Source organism: Salvelinus namaycush, chromosome 24 (genome assembly GCF_016432855.1).
Source record: "Salvelinus namaycush isolate Seneca chromosome 24, SaNama_1.0, whole genome shotgun sequence".
NCBI classification, from domain to species: domain Eukaryota; kingdom Metazoa; phylum Chordata; class Actinopteri; order Salmoniformes; family Salmonidae; genus Salvelinus; species Salvelinus namaycush.
Window position 1 is genome coordinate 7,633,306 of NC_052330.1, and position 15,133 is coordinate 7,648,438.

The 15,133-nt window shown below is 42.5% G+C and overlaps 1 protein-coding gene across 1 annotated transcript in view; it reads right to left on the bottom strand.

Moving 5' to 3' along the window:
- rngtt (RNA guanylyltransferase and 5'-phosphatase) overlaps positions 1-15,133 on the bottom strand; it is a 144,996-nt gene that overhangs the window by 97,229 nt on the left and 32,634 nt on the right. Inside the window, exons 10-11 of the mRNA XM_038963016.1 lie at positions 14,218-14,353; positions 10,746-10,817 (exon numbers count right to left, since the gene is read on the bottom strand). Coding sequence (XP_038818944.1) covers positions 10,746-10,817; positions 14,218-14,353 — 208 coding nt within the window. The remainder of the gene's footprint in view (positions 1-10,745; positions 10,818-14,217; positions 14,354-15,133) is intronic.

Consider the following 15,133-nt stretch of genomic DNA (forward strand, 5'->3'; position numbering starts at 1 on the left):
TATGTTTTTAAATTATAACAAGAGTCTTGGGACCTGTCCCATAAAAAACAAATTAATTAATAAATAAATAAATAAAAAAATAATTAATTAATCCCACAAAAGAATGTATCATATAGCCTCAGTACACTGAATTCATTAGATAGGACTGGATACAATGAAGGACATATGCTTTGTGTGTGGAAAAGGGAAAGCCTGTTGAGAATAAAAGTTATATCAGACAAGCCACAATCAAGTGCATTATAGACGAGCTCTTAGCGAGCAATTCAACCGAGGGACTTTGAAGGAATCTATACATACACTGACATAAAATCTTTAACATGCACCAGGGAAGTGCGCCACCACAAATTAAGATGTCTTCAAAACAAAAAGTGAGGAGCGGGAATACGGTCATTTGTGAAAATTCAGAGAAACGGCAACAACAACAACAGACTCGGTCTGAACTTTGCTACTCTCTTGGCTAATCTGGGATGAAACGCATTAAAATGGTGTGAGTCGTGACCTGTTGTCGCTAGCAGCGTAATGATTAAGTTCCCAATGGGACCTCACCAGTGTTTTACAGTTGTTGTGGGCTCTGAAGCACTATAAAACAGTCAGAGAAAGGCAACTACGTCGTAAAAGCATTTTAGATTTCCAATGAACGCCGGGGAGTAGGGACAGTTACAGCTGTGTATTCACTAGGGCTGTCCCGACAAAAATAAATCTTGGTTGACAGAGCCATCTGTTCTTTCGACCAATTGATTGGGTGAAATTTTAAAACATATTTTTCCATATATAGACACATCCTATGTGTTTTAATCAAATTTCAACTATATGCACTGAGCTTGTCTGATGCTTTAAGCAAACTGTTTGATGAAATAATTAACCCACAGATGACAAGAGGGAGTCTGACCGCAATTGATTTGATTGTGCTGGGCCTGGCTCAGACTTGCTGCTTTGTGTAAAAATAAAACAGCGAGTGACTGTGTGACTAGAACCCATTGTCGCTCTGTCCTCCCTGCTGCAGCGACCACCACAGAACATCAGTGTGTATTGCGCTGTCTGTTGCTGAAGCTGCAACACAACTACAGCCATTTGACTAAAAAGTTGTTACCAAAATCCCTCGTTTAGGAAAAACATTCCCTATTCCCTCAACTCTTGCTCTCTTTAGGTGACACATGTATGCATGTGACCAATAGGGCCTGACCTATGGCACATCATAATCACATCAGTAAATTGGTTATAACAAACTCTGAACACTGTAACACGTGACAGCAAAATGGATGCCGAGGACGTGACAAATAACCTTGAGACGGGGGAATGTTTACTGGTTGCGCTGGAGGTAAAAAGGGGACATCAGATGTGTGGAATAAATTTGACTATTTGAAAAATTCTGGAGATCAAGAAAAAGGTCAGGAGCAAGCGATGCGAGCATATTATGTGTGCCAAACAGGTGTTGTAAAATTACAACACAATTTTTCTGACCGTTTGGAAAAATGTGAAAAACACTAAATAAATTATAAGCGTACCAGAGAGTGTTGTAAAGTTTTTTTGTAAAGCCTTTATTACAGCAAAGACCAAAAACAGTCGCATTCATTCGTGAATGCAATTTCTGAAATAGAACGTTTTAGGTCTATTGTTTACGCTAATTATTCAATGGTTGCGTATTAAATATTATCAGAATAATAATAACAATAAGGAGATCAAGGAAAAAGGAGGGTTATTAAGATTATAAATATAATTTCTGAATATTTGGAACAGGGTAAACAAAACTAAATACATTATAAATACCAGAGGCTGGTCTAACAACAACAACAAAAAGTATAAAGCCTTTGTTACAACATAGCAAAGATTAAAAACAGCCAAATTCAGGAAACCGTTTATCCGACATGTGGTTGCATGAGGCTTGTTGCTCACGGAATCAGTAGGCTATTAAAACACTCAAACAGGATCTGTCTTATTTCTGTAGATATGATCATTTATAAAGCCAGGCACATTTAACAGTTAGGCTATTGATTAGACTAGGGATGCACGATATAAATCGGGGAACATATCGGAACCGGCAGATATTTGCTAAACATGCCAACATCGGTATAGGCCGATGTTTAGTTTAACGCCCGATGTGCAAAACCGATGTCAAAGCTGACTTGCAAACCTATATAATGTAGGTACATGACGTAATGACGCTACGTAAAATGTTAAGTTATAAGTGCAACACAGCATTCCTAACCTAGCCCACACAATGTCTGCTGTGTGGATCGAGCAGTCAACAAGTCGAGCAGTCATTTGAAAGATGAAGAAAATTTCAGCAACTCAAAAGGCGAAATCCATTAAAACCAAGATAATGGAATTCATTGCCCTTGACAATCAATTTCTCTCTGTCGTGGGTGCTGTTGGCTTTCGCCGACTGGTCGAGCACCGGTACACACCACCAAGTGCGCTATTTTTCAGCCCTACCGGAGTTACACAGTAATAGCGTCACTGCTGTTAGCTTCATGACATTCATACTACGGAACGCCGTTTGGGTCTTTGCGTGTCAGAAAAGATACAGCACTGTCAAAGCTGAACAAAAAAGTCAGCAAACAAGCAAACACCGGCCACGAACGATGTGTTTACAATACCGGGTTGGTAATAAAGCATAATTTGTTCGACCGCAACTTCTGGGGTAGCTAACCTTAGCTTGGTACCCAGCCTGAAAACAAACAGCCTGAAAACAATGATTAGTAGAACCTGCAGTCGTTTTCATTATTCTTAGCAATTATTTAGGAATCCTTGTGAGTAAGTATTAGCTAGGTTGCCACTTGTTGTTCGCCTATTGAAATTGAACTTCAGTTCATGAACATAAATAGCTAGTCAGCAACTTAACCCGGTTGCCCAAAGCTAACGTTATAAGCAGCCAGCTAACTTCATCTGGCTAGTGAGGCTCGACCGCACCGGTCGGTTATGTGTTGTGAAGCAAGCCACAATAAGGATTAGGCACAATAGTGGTATTTGCGGTTAGCCTTCAAAATAAAAGTGTCATTGACAGTAATGCAAATGAATACAAATAGTAGAATTATGCCATAATTTTGTTTTGAAGGCTAATCGCAAAGTCCACTATTGTGGCTAATCCTTATTGTGGCTAGCTTCACATAGATGGGTCCGCCCACCATTAATCAAATAAGAACTGTCTTATAAATTAGGGTTATTTTAGACGACACCTAGCTATATAGTTAGCTAGCTAACTATAGCTACTGAAACAGATTATGTCGTGTTATTTGACAAGTCAAAGTGTTATTTGACGTGTATCTTTTTTGACAGTCAAAGACCCAAACGGCGTTCCATAGAAATCCTGGTTGAGAATGAAACGACTTAACAAATGAACAACAAAACAGCACAGCAAGTAAGTAAAAGAAATAGGTTTTGATTATGTTTTACTGGTAATGGGGACATACGTAAATGCCAACAAAATAACTTTTTGTCAGTGTGGTGTGTGGGTCACCTTTATTTAACTAGGCAAGTCAGTTAAGAACAAATTCTTATTTACAATGACGGCCCGGACGATGCTGGGCCAATTGTGCGCCGCACTGTGGGACTCCCAATCAAGGCCGGATGTGATACAGCCTGGATTCGAACCAGGGACTGTAGTGACGCCTCTTACACTCAGATGCAGTGCCTTAGACCGCTGCGTCCATGTGTGTGAGTTAACTATTTAACTGTTCTAGAATGCTTAGAAGGCCGCTAAAATTTTAAATATCGGTTATCGAGTTTTTCTTTTGGCAAGGAAAATATCAGATATCGGTGCATCACTAGATTAGACCTAATTAAGTTGGGGTTTCCTCTCTCCTCACTTTTCTTAGACAATTAAGGCAACGGCTGTTTTCTCGTCTCCTAACTCCGCTGCTGCCTCCGCCGCATAGTTCTCAACACCAATATGCTGGTTAACTTTGCTATTATGTACAAAGCAACAGTGCACTGATATGTTTCAGAACTGCGGACAGTGACCACTATCCAACGTGGGAATAAGCGCCTTTCTTATAAAAAATAATATTTGTATTTTTTGTTGCACCATTGATCTTATATAATATAACCATATACAATTTCAGTAGCAAATGTCTTAGACTGATGGACTGTGCCATCCCCACTGCCTCCACAATCGCACAGTCCACTCAGACCAGTGTCTTGTAGCATTCACAAACTCTAATGGGGAGACTGCAGTGATCAATGACATCACAACAAAGCCCACACTCCCTGCATTGGAAATCCCCATGGTCAAAACTTACACCATAGCAGTGTGGCCCTAGGCTGGTGTGCAGCAGAGCAGAGCCAGTCTGGAAGTAAGGCTCTAACGCTCCAAGGTGACTGCAGGGGAGCACACAAACGCACGAACAGACAGACCCAGACACACGCACAGAAGCCTCTGGGTAACAGGAGGTACGGCAAGGCTTAACACGCATGCAGAACAGTTACCTCAGCAGGCACGACACAGTAATAAGGACTACCGGGCTAATATCAACGGTATCACTCTGAGATCATTTTTTCTATCACACCTAATGGCACACCTGACCTCAATAGGGGTACATCTGTGCATAATGTTAACTGCATAAGTCACTTGGCCACTGGCTGTTTAACTTCAATTTAATGTCTTCCATTAGAAAATCAATTAAGCATAAACAGTGATGAGCTGTCAGGAAATGAAAAATATTAAATATGGAGATGAATCTACTGTGACATTTCATCTTTATCATGACACGGCTCTTGGATTCCTCCCCAGTTGGTGGCTGACAGTGAGTGGCAGGGTTTAACTCTGGGGTTGACAGACAGGACCTTTCCAGGAAAACTTTAAAAAAAATGTATTTAAAAACACCGGGCAACAACATAAAATAGAAACATTCTTTCCTTGACTCCGGGTGGTGGTTAGGGTCAAGAAATTACATTTTTCAAGAGGCAACCAGTCATACACAATGGATCAGCATTGTGGTATTGTGTAGAATGACTATTGACGTTATGAACCGTAATGGAGTAATGAAGCACGAGCTATAAATCGATCCATAGAAATAAAAATTGTAAATGTAACCAAATCGACTCAAACCTACTGCACAAAACCTTCAACCAAATCTGTGTAACCTCGATCTATAGCCACCACATAAGGTCAAAGGGAAACATCCATAGAAATAGAATGAATAGAATCGCTTGTCTTTTTACTTATATTTTCCCCTTTATTTAAATCAGGTTAGATAAGACATTGAGAACACATTCTCTTTTACAATAAAGAGCTTACCAACAAGGAGCAATGACTCTGGCAGCAAAGCAGACAAGTGAGTAGCGACTAGTGATTGATTGTAACTCCCCCCGCAGGGCAGCAGGCAGGTAGGCAGGCCACTAGGTGGTCCTCTCAATGTGGAGCCTGGTGCCAGGTCTGGGCGGCTTGACTAGGATAATGGAGGAGGCCAATAATGGGCTGGGTACTGGGGATCAATACTGCAGCACTTAGTGACGGCTCGGGGACCCACGCAGTGCTGCTAACCTCTGTACTGCCTGATTCTTGCTGGATCGTTCATCTCTAAGCTCGCCTGGTAAAGGCCTAGCATGAAGATAGACGATAGGTATCATTAAGGCTTGGCGTTATACTGTATTTTACTTTATACAGTTGAAGTCGGAAGTTTACATACACTTAGGTTGGAGTCGTTAAAACTCGTTTTTCAACCACTCCACAAATTTCTGGTTAACAAACTATAATTTTGGCAAGTCGGTTAGGACATCTACTTCGTGCATGACAAGTAATTTTTCCAACAATTGTTTACAGACAGATTATTTCACTGTATCACAAATCCAGTGGGTCAGAAGATTACATACACTAAGTTGACTGTGCCTTTAAACAGGTTGGAAAATTCCAGAAAATGATGTCATGGCTTTAGAAGCTTCTGATAGGCTAATTGACACAATTTGAGTCAATTGGAGGTGTGCCTGTGGATGTATTTCAAGACCTACCTTCACACTCAGTGCCTCTTTGCTTGACATCATGGGAAAATCAAAATAAATCAGCCAAGACCTCCACAAGTCTGGTTCATCCTTGGGAGGAAATTCCAAATGCCTGAAGGTACCACGTTCATCTCTACAAACAATAGTATGCAAGTATAAACACCATGGGACCACGCAGCCGTCATTCCGCACAGGAAGGAGATGCGTTCTGTCTCCTAGAGATGAACGTACGTTGGTGTGAAACGTGCAAAATCAATCCCAGAACAACAGCAAAGGACCTTGTGAAGATGCTGGAGGAAACAGGAACAAAAGTATCTATATCCACAGTAAAACAAGTCCTATATCGACATAACCTGAAAGGCCGCTCGGCAAGGAAGAAGCCACTGCTCCAAAACCTCCATAATAAAGCCAGACTACGGTTTGCAACTGCACATGGGGACAAAGATCGTACTTTTTGGAGAATTTTTCCTAACTGTATGGCCATAATGACCATCGTTATGTTTGGAGGAAAAAAGGGGGAGGCTTGCAAGCCGAAGAACACCATCCCAACCATGAAGCACGGGGGTGGCAGCATCATGTTGTGGGGGTGCTTTGCTGCAGGAGGGACTGGTGCACTTCACAAAATAGATGGCATCATGAGGCAGGAAAATTATGTGGATATATTGAAGCAACATCTCAAGACATCAGTCAGGAAGTTAAAGCTTGGTCGCAAATGGGTCTTCCAAATGGACATTGACCCCAAGCATACTTCCAAAGTTGTGGCAAAATGGCTGAAGAACAACAAAGGCAAGGTATTGGAGTGGCCATCACAAAGCCCTGACCTCAATCCTATAGAGAATTTGTGGGCAGAACTGAGAAAGCCTACAAACCTGACTCAGTTACACCAGCTGTCTCAGGAGGAATGGGCCAAAATTCCCACAACTTATTGTGGGAAGCTTGTGGAAGGCTGGCTACCTGAAATGTTTGACCCAAGTTAAACAATTTAAAGGCAATGCTACCAAATACTAATTGAGTGTATGTAAACTTCTGACCCACTGGGAATGTGGTGAAAGAAATTAAAGCTGAAATCACTCTACTATTATTCTGCCATTTCACATTCCTAAAATAAAAAGTTGTGATCCTAACTGACCTAAGACAGGGAATTTTTACTAGGATTAAATGTCAGGAATTGTGAAAATCTGAGTTTAAATGTATTTGGCTAAGGTGTATGTAAACTTCCAACTTCAACTGTACCGGTATTGATCCGCGGTCCATTTCGGGTTTTTACTTTACCTTTCAATAAAACAGTATTTCAATGTTTGGTTTGTTAAATGTGATACACCACTTTGTTTTTATAGTTTACTCCGATAGTTCAGTTGTCTCCCTCCCTCCCTCTCACCAAACCCACCCCGTCATTCAAGGAGTGCAGTTGGTGTTGCTCGACCACAAGATAATTTGCAGACGGTTCCCGCTTCAGTCTGCATGGTCAATGCAGCAGATGCAACAATATGTTGACAACAACAATAATACTTTCCACTTTGCTTCTTAATATAAATCCACAAGCGTTCTATAATTACACAATTAGTTTGTGTATAGAACTGTCTGCAAAGAGCTAGTGTCTTTTCTTAGCAAGTTGCGGCTAAAATAAATCATGTTAGCTGCTAATGCTAATCGCAAGTAGGCTGGCTATGATAAATGTACTGAGTTAGAGCAAACATACAGCTAATACAGCCTGATACTAGTGCTGGTGTAGGCCTAAATTAGCATGCTGTTTGTGCAACAGTATGTTCTAAAATCACAGAGGAATAGGCGAAGCATGAATATGTTAGCCAAAGATTATAGGGTCCCATTCCCCTGGGAAACACTGACCAACACTTTGGTTCCTATCCTGTCACAATAACACCGCCATAGTGATCCTATTAGTATTCTAATTCCTAATTCTATGAACACCTCCATGGCATTTTTATTCGTTGCCATGTCAAACACTGTATTCTAAAGGGCCCACTTTTACATTCCAACTATAAAATATAGTTCCAACTAAAAAAATATTTATATTTCAACGATTCCAACAGTTAACCCTAGTGTTTTGATCTAAATCGCAAGTCAAATTGAAATATTTGGTTAAAAATAAGGCCTAGACTTTTTGCCCATATCGTGCAGTCCTACATGGAAATTATATCAAATGAGATCAACTTTTGGATGAATTGTGACTGAACAGTATAAAACAATCAAAATGGAGAAAGCCCCACTGAAAACACTTAGAATGTGTTGCCACCCTAGGGTCATACACAACTCAAAGCAAATTTAGAATTTGTATTACTCAAAAACATAAAATACTGTCATCCTGTCAAAAATGTGAAAAAAATATTGTGACACACACAAGCAACCGTTCGAAAATTTGGGGTCATATTGATCAGAAATAGTGTAGACAATGTTAATGAGTATTGTAGTTGGAACAGGCTGATTTTCTATGGAATATGTACATAGGCGTACAGAGGCCCATTATCAGCAACTAACACTCCTGTGTTCCAATGGCACGTTGTGTTAGCTAATCCAAGTTTATCATTTTTAAAAAGGCTAATTGATCATTAGAAAACCCTTTTGCAATTACATCTGAAAACTGTTGTCCTGATTAAAGCGGCAATAAAACTGGCCTTCTTTAGACTAGTTGAGTATCTGGAGCATCAGCATTTGTGGTTTCGATTACAGGCTCAAAATGTCCAGAAACAAAGAACTTTCTTTTGAAACTCAGTCTATTCTTGTTCTGAGAAATGAAGGCTATTCCATGCGAGAAATTGTCAAGAAACTGAAGATCTTGTACAATGCAGTATACTACTCCCTTCACAGAACAGCGCAAACTGGCTCTAACCAGAATAGGAAGAGAAGAAACAGACGCCTCACGAGTCCTCAACTGGCAGCTTCATTAAATAGTACCCGCAAAACACCAATCTCAAAATCAACAGTGAAGAGGTGACTCCGGGATGCTGGCCTTCTAGGCAGAGTTGCAAAGAAAAAGCCACATCTCAGACTGGCCAATAAAAAGAAAAGATTAAGATGGGCAAAAGAACACAGACGCTGGACAGAGGAACTCTGCCTAGAAGGCCAGCATCCCGGAGTCGCCTCTTCACTGTTGTCGTTGAGACTGGTGTTTAACGGGTACTATTTAATGAAGCTGCCAGTTGAGGACTTGTGAGCCTTTTAAAATGATAAACTTGGATTAGCTAACACAACGTGCCATTGGAACACAGGAGTGATGGTTGCTGATAAATGGAGATATTCCATAAAAAAATCTGCCGTTTCCAGCTACAATAGTCATTTACAACATTAACAATGTCTACACTATTTCTGATCATTACTTTTTTTTAAATTATTATTATTATTTTTTTTTTTTAAATGGGGGATTTTTTGTTGTTGCTTTTCTTGCAAAAACAAGGACATTTCTAAGTGACCCCAAACGTTTGAACGGTAGTGTGTATGTGTGTAATATATGCCATGTTGCCCAGCCCTAGGCATCAGCACTAGCTATAAGTTCATTAGACATCAGTAGGAACCAGTGGAGGCTGCTGAGTGAAGGACGGCTCACAATAATGGTTGGAACGGAGCAATTGTAATGGCATCCAACACATGGAAACCATGCGATTGATGTATTTGATACCATTCCAACTATTTCGCTCCAGCCATTACCACAAGCCCATCCTGCCCAATTAATGTGTCACCAACCTTCTGTTGTAGGAACACTATCTGCCACCACCTTGTTTTACTCAGGCTCTTAAAATAGCATACAGAACATTTCTCATGAGAAAAAAAACAGCGGCAATCTCACAGCTCAGTGAAAATTAGTTCTGAGGATGAAGCCAGAGAATACATAATCAAGGTGCATTCTGAATATTACCCTATATATTGCACTACCCATAGGGCACTGGTCAAAAGTAGTGCACTTTGTAGGGTACAGGATGCCATTTAGGAGGAAGTCTTACACTTCTATACCAAATATTCTCCGAAAATTGATCTGTGGCAATTATCGCCCCCCCGCAACTAATTAGCGGTAAATTGATAATAATTAGTTTCAGTTTCAAGCTCAATGATCCTTAGCTGGGTGTATTCAGAAGTTGGTGCATACAACTGAACTTGCGAGAAAACAAATATGTAGTTTGCGGATGAAGTTAAGCATTCAGAAAGTCACAGGCCCGCCGTAATATAAAACAGGCTTGCGGTCAAAGAGGCTACTCAAACTGCTGTGATGGAGATATATACAAAATAGTTTTGCAAACTTGTTTAGCAATTTCAGAATGGCTGCTCAGTCCTCAGACCGTAGCACTTGTGATGGTCTCAGACAGTGTCCAGGATCTTCATGATCAGGGTTTACTGAGCTCTGCTGGCTGACCAGCGAGCCGAGGTCTGGGGGGGAAGGCAGTCTGAGCTGCTCTCCTCTCCTGCTCTCTCCTCTCAGGCAGAACTAATCAGTCTGACATACAGACAGGCTGCTGTCTGCCACCATGAACTGTGGCAGGACTGACAATGTTGATAGTGAAATACTCTAGACAGTTTTTATCTCAGGGCTTCTCTCGCATGCCCAGCCCTGGTCTGATGATCTATTTATATTCTGTCCTTAACCAGGATCACCAGGCACTGACACTGTGGACTAGAGAGGGGACCAGAGCGAGGTCAAAACAGGGGGCAGAGTGGCTGCTAATGGGCCTGGTGGTTATGGGGGACTGACTGACCCTGGGCGTACTGACTGCAACCTGATATGTCTGGCACCTCTTCAGGGATGTAGGGGAGATTCATGGGCAACAAGATCTCTGCTGAACGGGCATGGCACTACTCACGTTGAATTTGATGATGTCATAGATCAGGTAGCGCGGGACGGGCTGGCCGTTTACCTTGTCGATAATCATCTCCTGTGGAAACAAGAGACAGGGGGGTGATGAGGACAGACAGAAACCGAGAGAGAGAAAGACACAGAGACAGAGGCCGAGAAAGAGAGATGGGGGCATAATGCTAAAACAGTGTACGGGAGACACATTCTAAGATAAATAATTCAATTTGTGGTCCAATCAGACAGGGAGTGAGAGGAGCTGAGCATGCTGGAAAGTGCCCGTCCAACGATGGGGGGGGGGGTTAAACTGAGCGCTCTTAAAAAAGGGGCTGGCTGTGTCTCCTGTGGTGTACGTACGGCAGACTGCGGCACACATCAGAGATGAGTACCAGGGAGAGGAATGGGGAACGGCAGCAGAAATAGATTTACACATTCATCATTCAACATTGTGGAGTTGAGAATCAAGTACTTCAGAGCTGGTGAAAAGCCCAACTGACACATGACTGGGTTTCACAGCCACGTTATGCAACGAGGTGGCTGCCAGTTGAGGACTTGTGAGCCTTTTAAAATTGATAAACTTGGATTAGCTAACACAACATGCCATTGGAACACAGGAGTGATGGTTGCTGATAATGGGCCTCTGTACACCTATGTAGATATTCCATTTAAAAAATAAAAATCTGCCGTTTCCAGCTACAGTAGTCATTTACAACATTAACAATGTCTACACTGTATTTCGGATCAATTTGATGTTATTTTAATGGAAAAAAATATGCTTTTCTTTCAAAAACAAGGACATTTCTAAGTGACCCCAAACTTTTGAAAGGTAGTGTGTATACGAGAGAGAGCAATATATTTACACATTCATCATTGTGGAGTTGAGAATCAGGTACTTCAGAGCTGGTGAGAAGCAAGAAAGAACGAGAGAGAACGATAACAAGCGAGCGATAACGAACGCGAGAACGAGCGAGAACGCGAGAACGCGCGAGAACGAGCGAGAACGCGAGAACGAGCGAGAGAACGAGCGAGAGAGAGCGAGAACGAGCGAGAGCTTGAGAACGAGCGAGAGCTTGAGAACGAACGAGAGAGAGCGAGAACGAGCGAGAGAGAGCGAGAACGAGCGAGAGAGAGCGAGAACGAGCGAGAGAGAGCGAACGAGCGAGAGAGAGCGAACGAGCGAGAGAGAGCGAGAACGAGCGAGAGAGAGCGAGAACGAGCGAGAGAGAGCGAGAACGAGCGAGAGAGAGCGAGAGAGAGCGAGAGAGAGCGAGAGAGAGCGAGAGAGAGCGAGAGAGAGCGAGAACGAACGAGAGAGCGAGAACGAACGAGAGAGCGAGAACGAACGAGAGAGCGAGAACGAACGAGAGAGCGAGAACAAACGAGAGAGCGAGAACAAACGAGAGAGCGAGAACAAACGAGAGAGCGAGAACAAACGAGAGAGCGAGAACAAACGAGAGAGCGAGAACAAACGAGAGAGCGAGAACAAACGAGAGAGCGAGAACAAACGAGAGAGCGAGAACAAACGAGAGAGCGAGAACAAACGAGAGAGCGAGAACAAACGAGAGAGCGAGAACAAACGAGCGAGCGAGAACAAACGAGCGAGCGAGCGAACGAGCGAGCGAGCGAACGAGCGAGCGAGCGAACGAGCGAGCGAGCGAACGAGAGATCGAGCGAACGAGAGATCGAGCGAACGAGAGATCGAGCGAACGAGAGATCGAGCGAACGAGAGATCGAGCGAACGAGATATCGAGCGAACGAGATATCGAGCGAACGAGATATCGAGCGAACGAGATCGAGCGAACGAGATCGAGCGAACGAGATCGAGCGAACGAGATCGAGCGAACGAGATCGAGCGCGCGTTCGTTCTTGTGCGAGAGAGTGCGCGTGAGAGAGACAGTGAGAGTGCGGAATATATGAATAGTATCCCAATGGGTATCATATCGTAGGCTAAGGATCATACAGTACGCATCACCATTCTGACACATTACATGTAGGAACATCAAGGGAACTACTGCTTTACAGCTAATATGGTACAATTTCACTCCAGTTTATGTCCTTTGAAGGGATCTTACTCAAAATATTTACTCCAATGTGAATGTACAAACGCAGACAAATAAAAGACAACAAACACTTGAGTGAATTGCTCTGGGGGATGAATATAGTTGTATCTCTGTGAGTTGACCTCTGTACATGCAGCAGAGCAGCACACTGAGGCAGTAACTGTTATGTATTGTGTGTGGGGGTGTACGAATAAGATAAAGAGACTAGCAGCAGAGCCACTACCACAGAAAAGCTTGTGATTGAATGTCTGCAGCAACAGCTCCACAGGCAATATATCTGCAAACATGAAAAGACATTTTAGGTCTCTGGGTAGAGTTCATTGAAAACATTGACATGAATTCCAAACACACAAGAGAAGCCTTGTGGTAGAGGCAGATTATGTAAGTAGTAAGATTCTATGAAGAATCTATGGATGAAACTGAGCATAGCTGAGTCATGGTTCAGCCACAGGTTCTTTCTGGACATGGACTTTGTTAGCACCTGTCATCAAAAACAACACAATAACAAAAAGGACACCAAGAAGCCTTGACAGGCTAGACAGACTGTCACATCTGCAGAGTGGAGCTGCTTCAAAAGCCTGCTAATGTGTTCCCTGCACAAAAGGCCCAAACAAAGAGACAACCCACCATCTCAATCAGTCACTGAATTACCGAAAATGCTTGAGAATAATATTGCTCAGAGCATGAAAGACACGTCCGTCTTAGAGAAAAGTGATGGCTAAGCAAACTCACCTCTCTAACAAGCCCCCCCCCCCCCCCCACATAATTGGGCTCCTGTACAGAAGACCAGGCATTGTACACCGACATGACGCATAATGGCAACCAGCCTCTTCTCTCCCCGGTTTCGATTAGGGAGGGTGATAATGACTGGTGTCTTGTGCACCTGCTGCTTGGGGAGTGCTGGGACCTGGCTAAGTCCCAATCGGCACCCTATTCCCTGTATAGTGCACTACCTTTGACCAGGGCCAACAGGGAATATCACTATATTTGGAATGAACACCTTCTCTAGTACAAAAACACCAGTAGCCCGGATTGGCCTGTTATTACACGGTGAAGACATGACAGCCACTAACAAACAGCCTCCTGGGGGGAAGGTATCTACGCAGTACAGTGCAATACAGAGCAGGATAAAGGCGGATGAATCTACGGTATTTCTGGTATGATTTACGAACAGTGATTCCCCTCCTGTCTTGTAAAACTGGATGTGCTGGCGGACTGGGTGAAAGGCTCACTGCTCTCACTGTTCTCCTCTAGGCCTAGGTGTTGATAGGAGCCACAGGGTTATCCTGGTGTGGAAGGAGGCTGACAACAGCTACTTTTTGCTGTCAGTCATGTGTAGGTGGAGCAGCAGGGCGATATGAGTAGGGGGGGGGGGGGGGGGGGGGGGGAGAAGGACACACACAGACAGAGTGAAGGACTTACCCCATCAAGTAGTGTGTTGGCTAAGTGAACGCGGAGGTCTTTCCGAAAGGGGAATTCTAGGTTGGCTATGTGGAACACCGAGTTGTCTCTGTCGATCATGTGCACCTCATTCTTCCCATTTATCAGCATCATATACCTGTGGAAAATAGAACAAAGAAACTTTAACAAGTTTACTTAACATCTTTAAGTTAACAACTATTTACTAGTAAGTAGCAAACATTCAACAAACAAAGCAGAGGCAGTACACATATTGAATGCTGTAAATTGATGGCAAAGTTTCACTCCAACTGGAATTGGCTTTTTACATGGATTAAAAACCAAGCCAGACAGCCATTTTATAGCAGACAAACAGCTGCATCCAGATTACTCAGAGCTGCAGATTCAACTGCATTTCTTACAGTTAAAAATCAAAACTTTGTTGGGTTAAAGCTGCAATATGCAACTTTTTGGCAACCCGACCAAATTCACAAAGAGTATGTGATAAGTCAAAAATGTTAGTGCAAAAAGGGTCAATGCAGATAGTCCAGGTAGCGATTGGTTAAATATTTAAAGCTGCAATATTCAACTTTTTGGGTGACCCCAGCAAATTCACATAAAAATGTGTTATAGATCTGTCATTCTCATTGAAAGCAAGTCTAAGAAGCGGTAGTAGATCTGTTCTATGTGCATATTTCTATGCTTCCAGTTATGTTTAGTTTTTTGCATATTTTACGTTCGGTTTACTACACCAGCTTCAAACAGCTGAAAAAACTATATTTTTGGTTATGGAAAATATATTTCACAGCAGTTTAGATGGTACAATAATTCTCTACACAACGACTGCTTGTTTTGTCACCAACTGAAATTAAGCAAACTATTCGAATTTTTGCAACCAGGAAATGACGGATCGATTTCTGCAACATTACACCTTTAATAG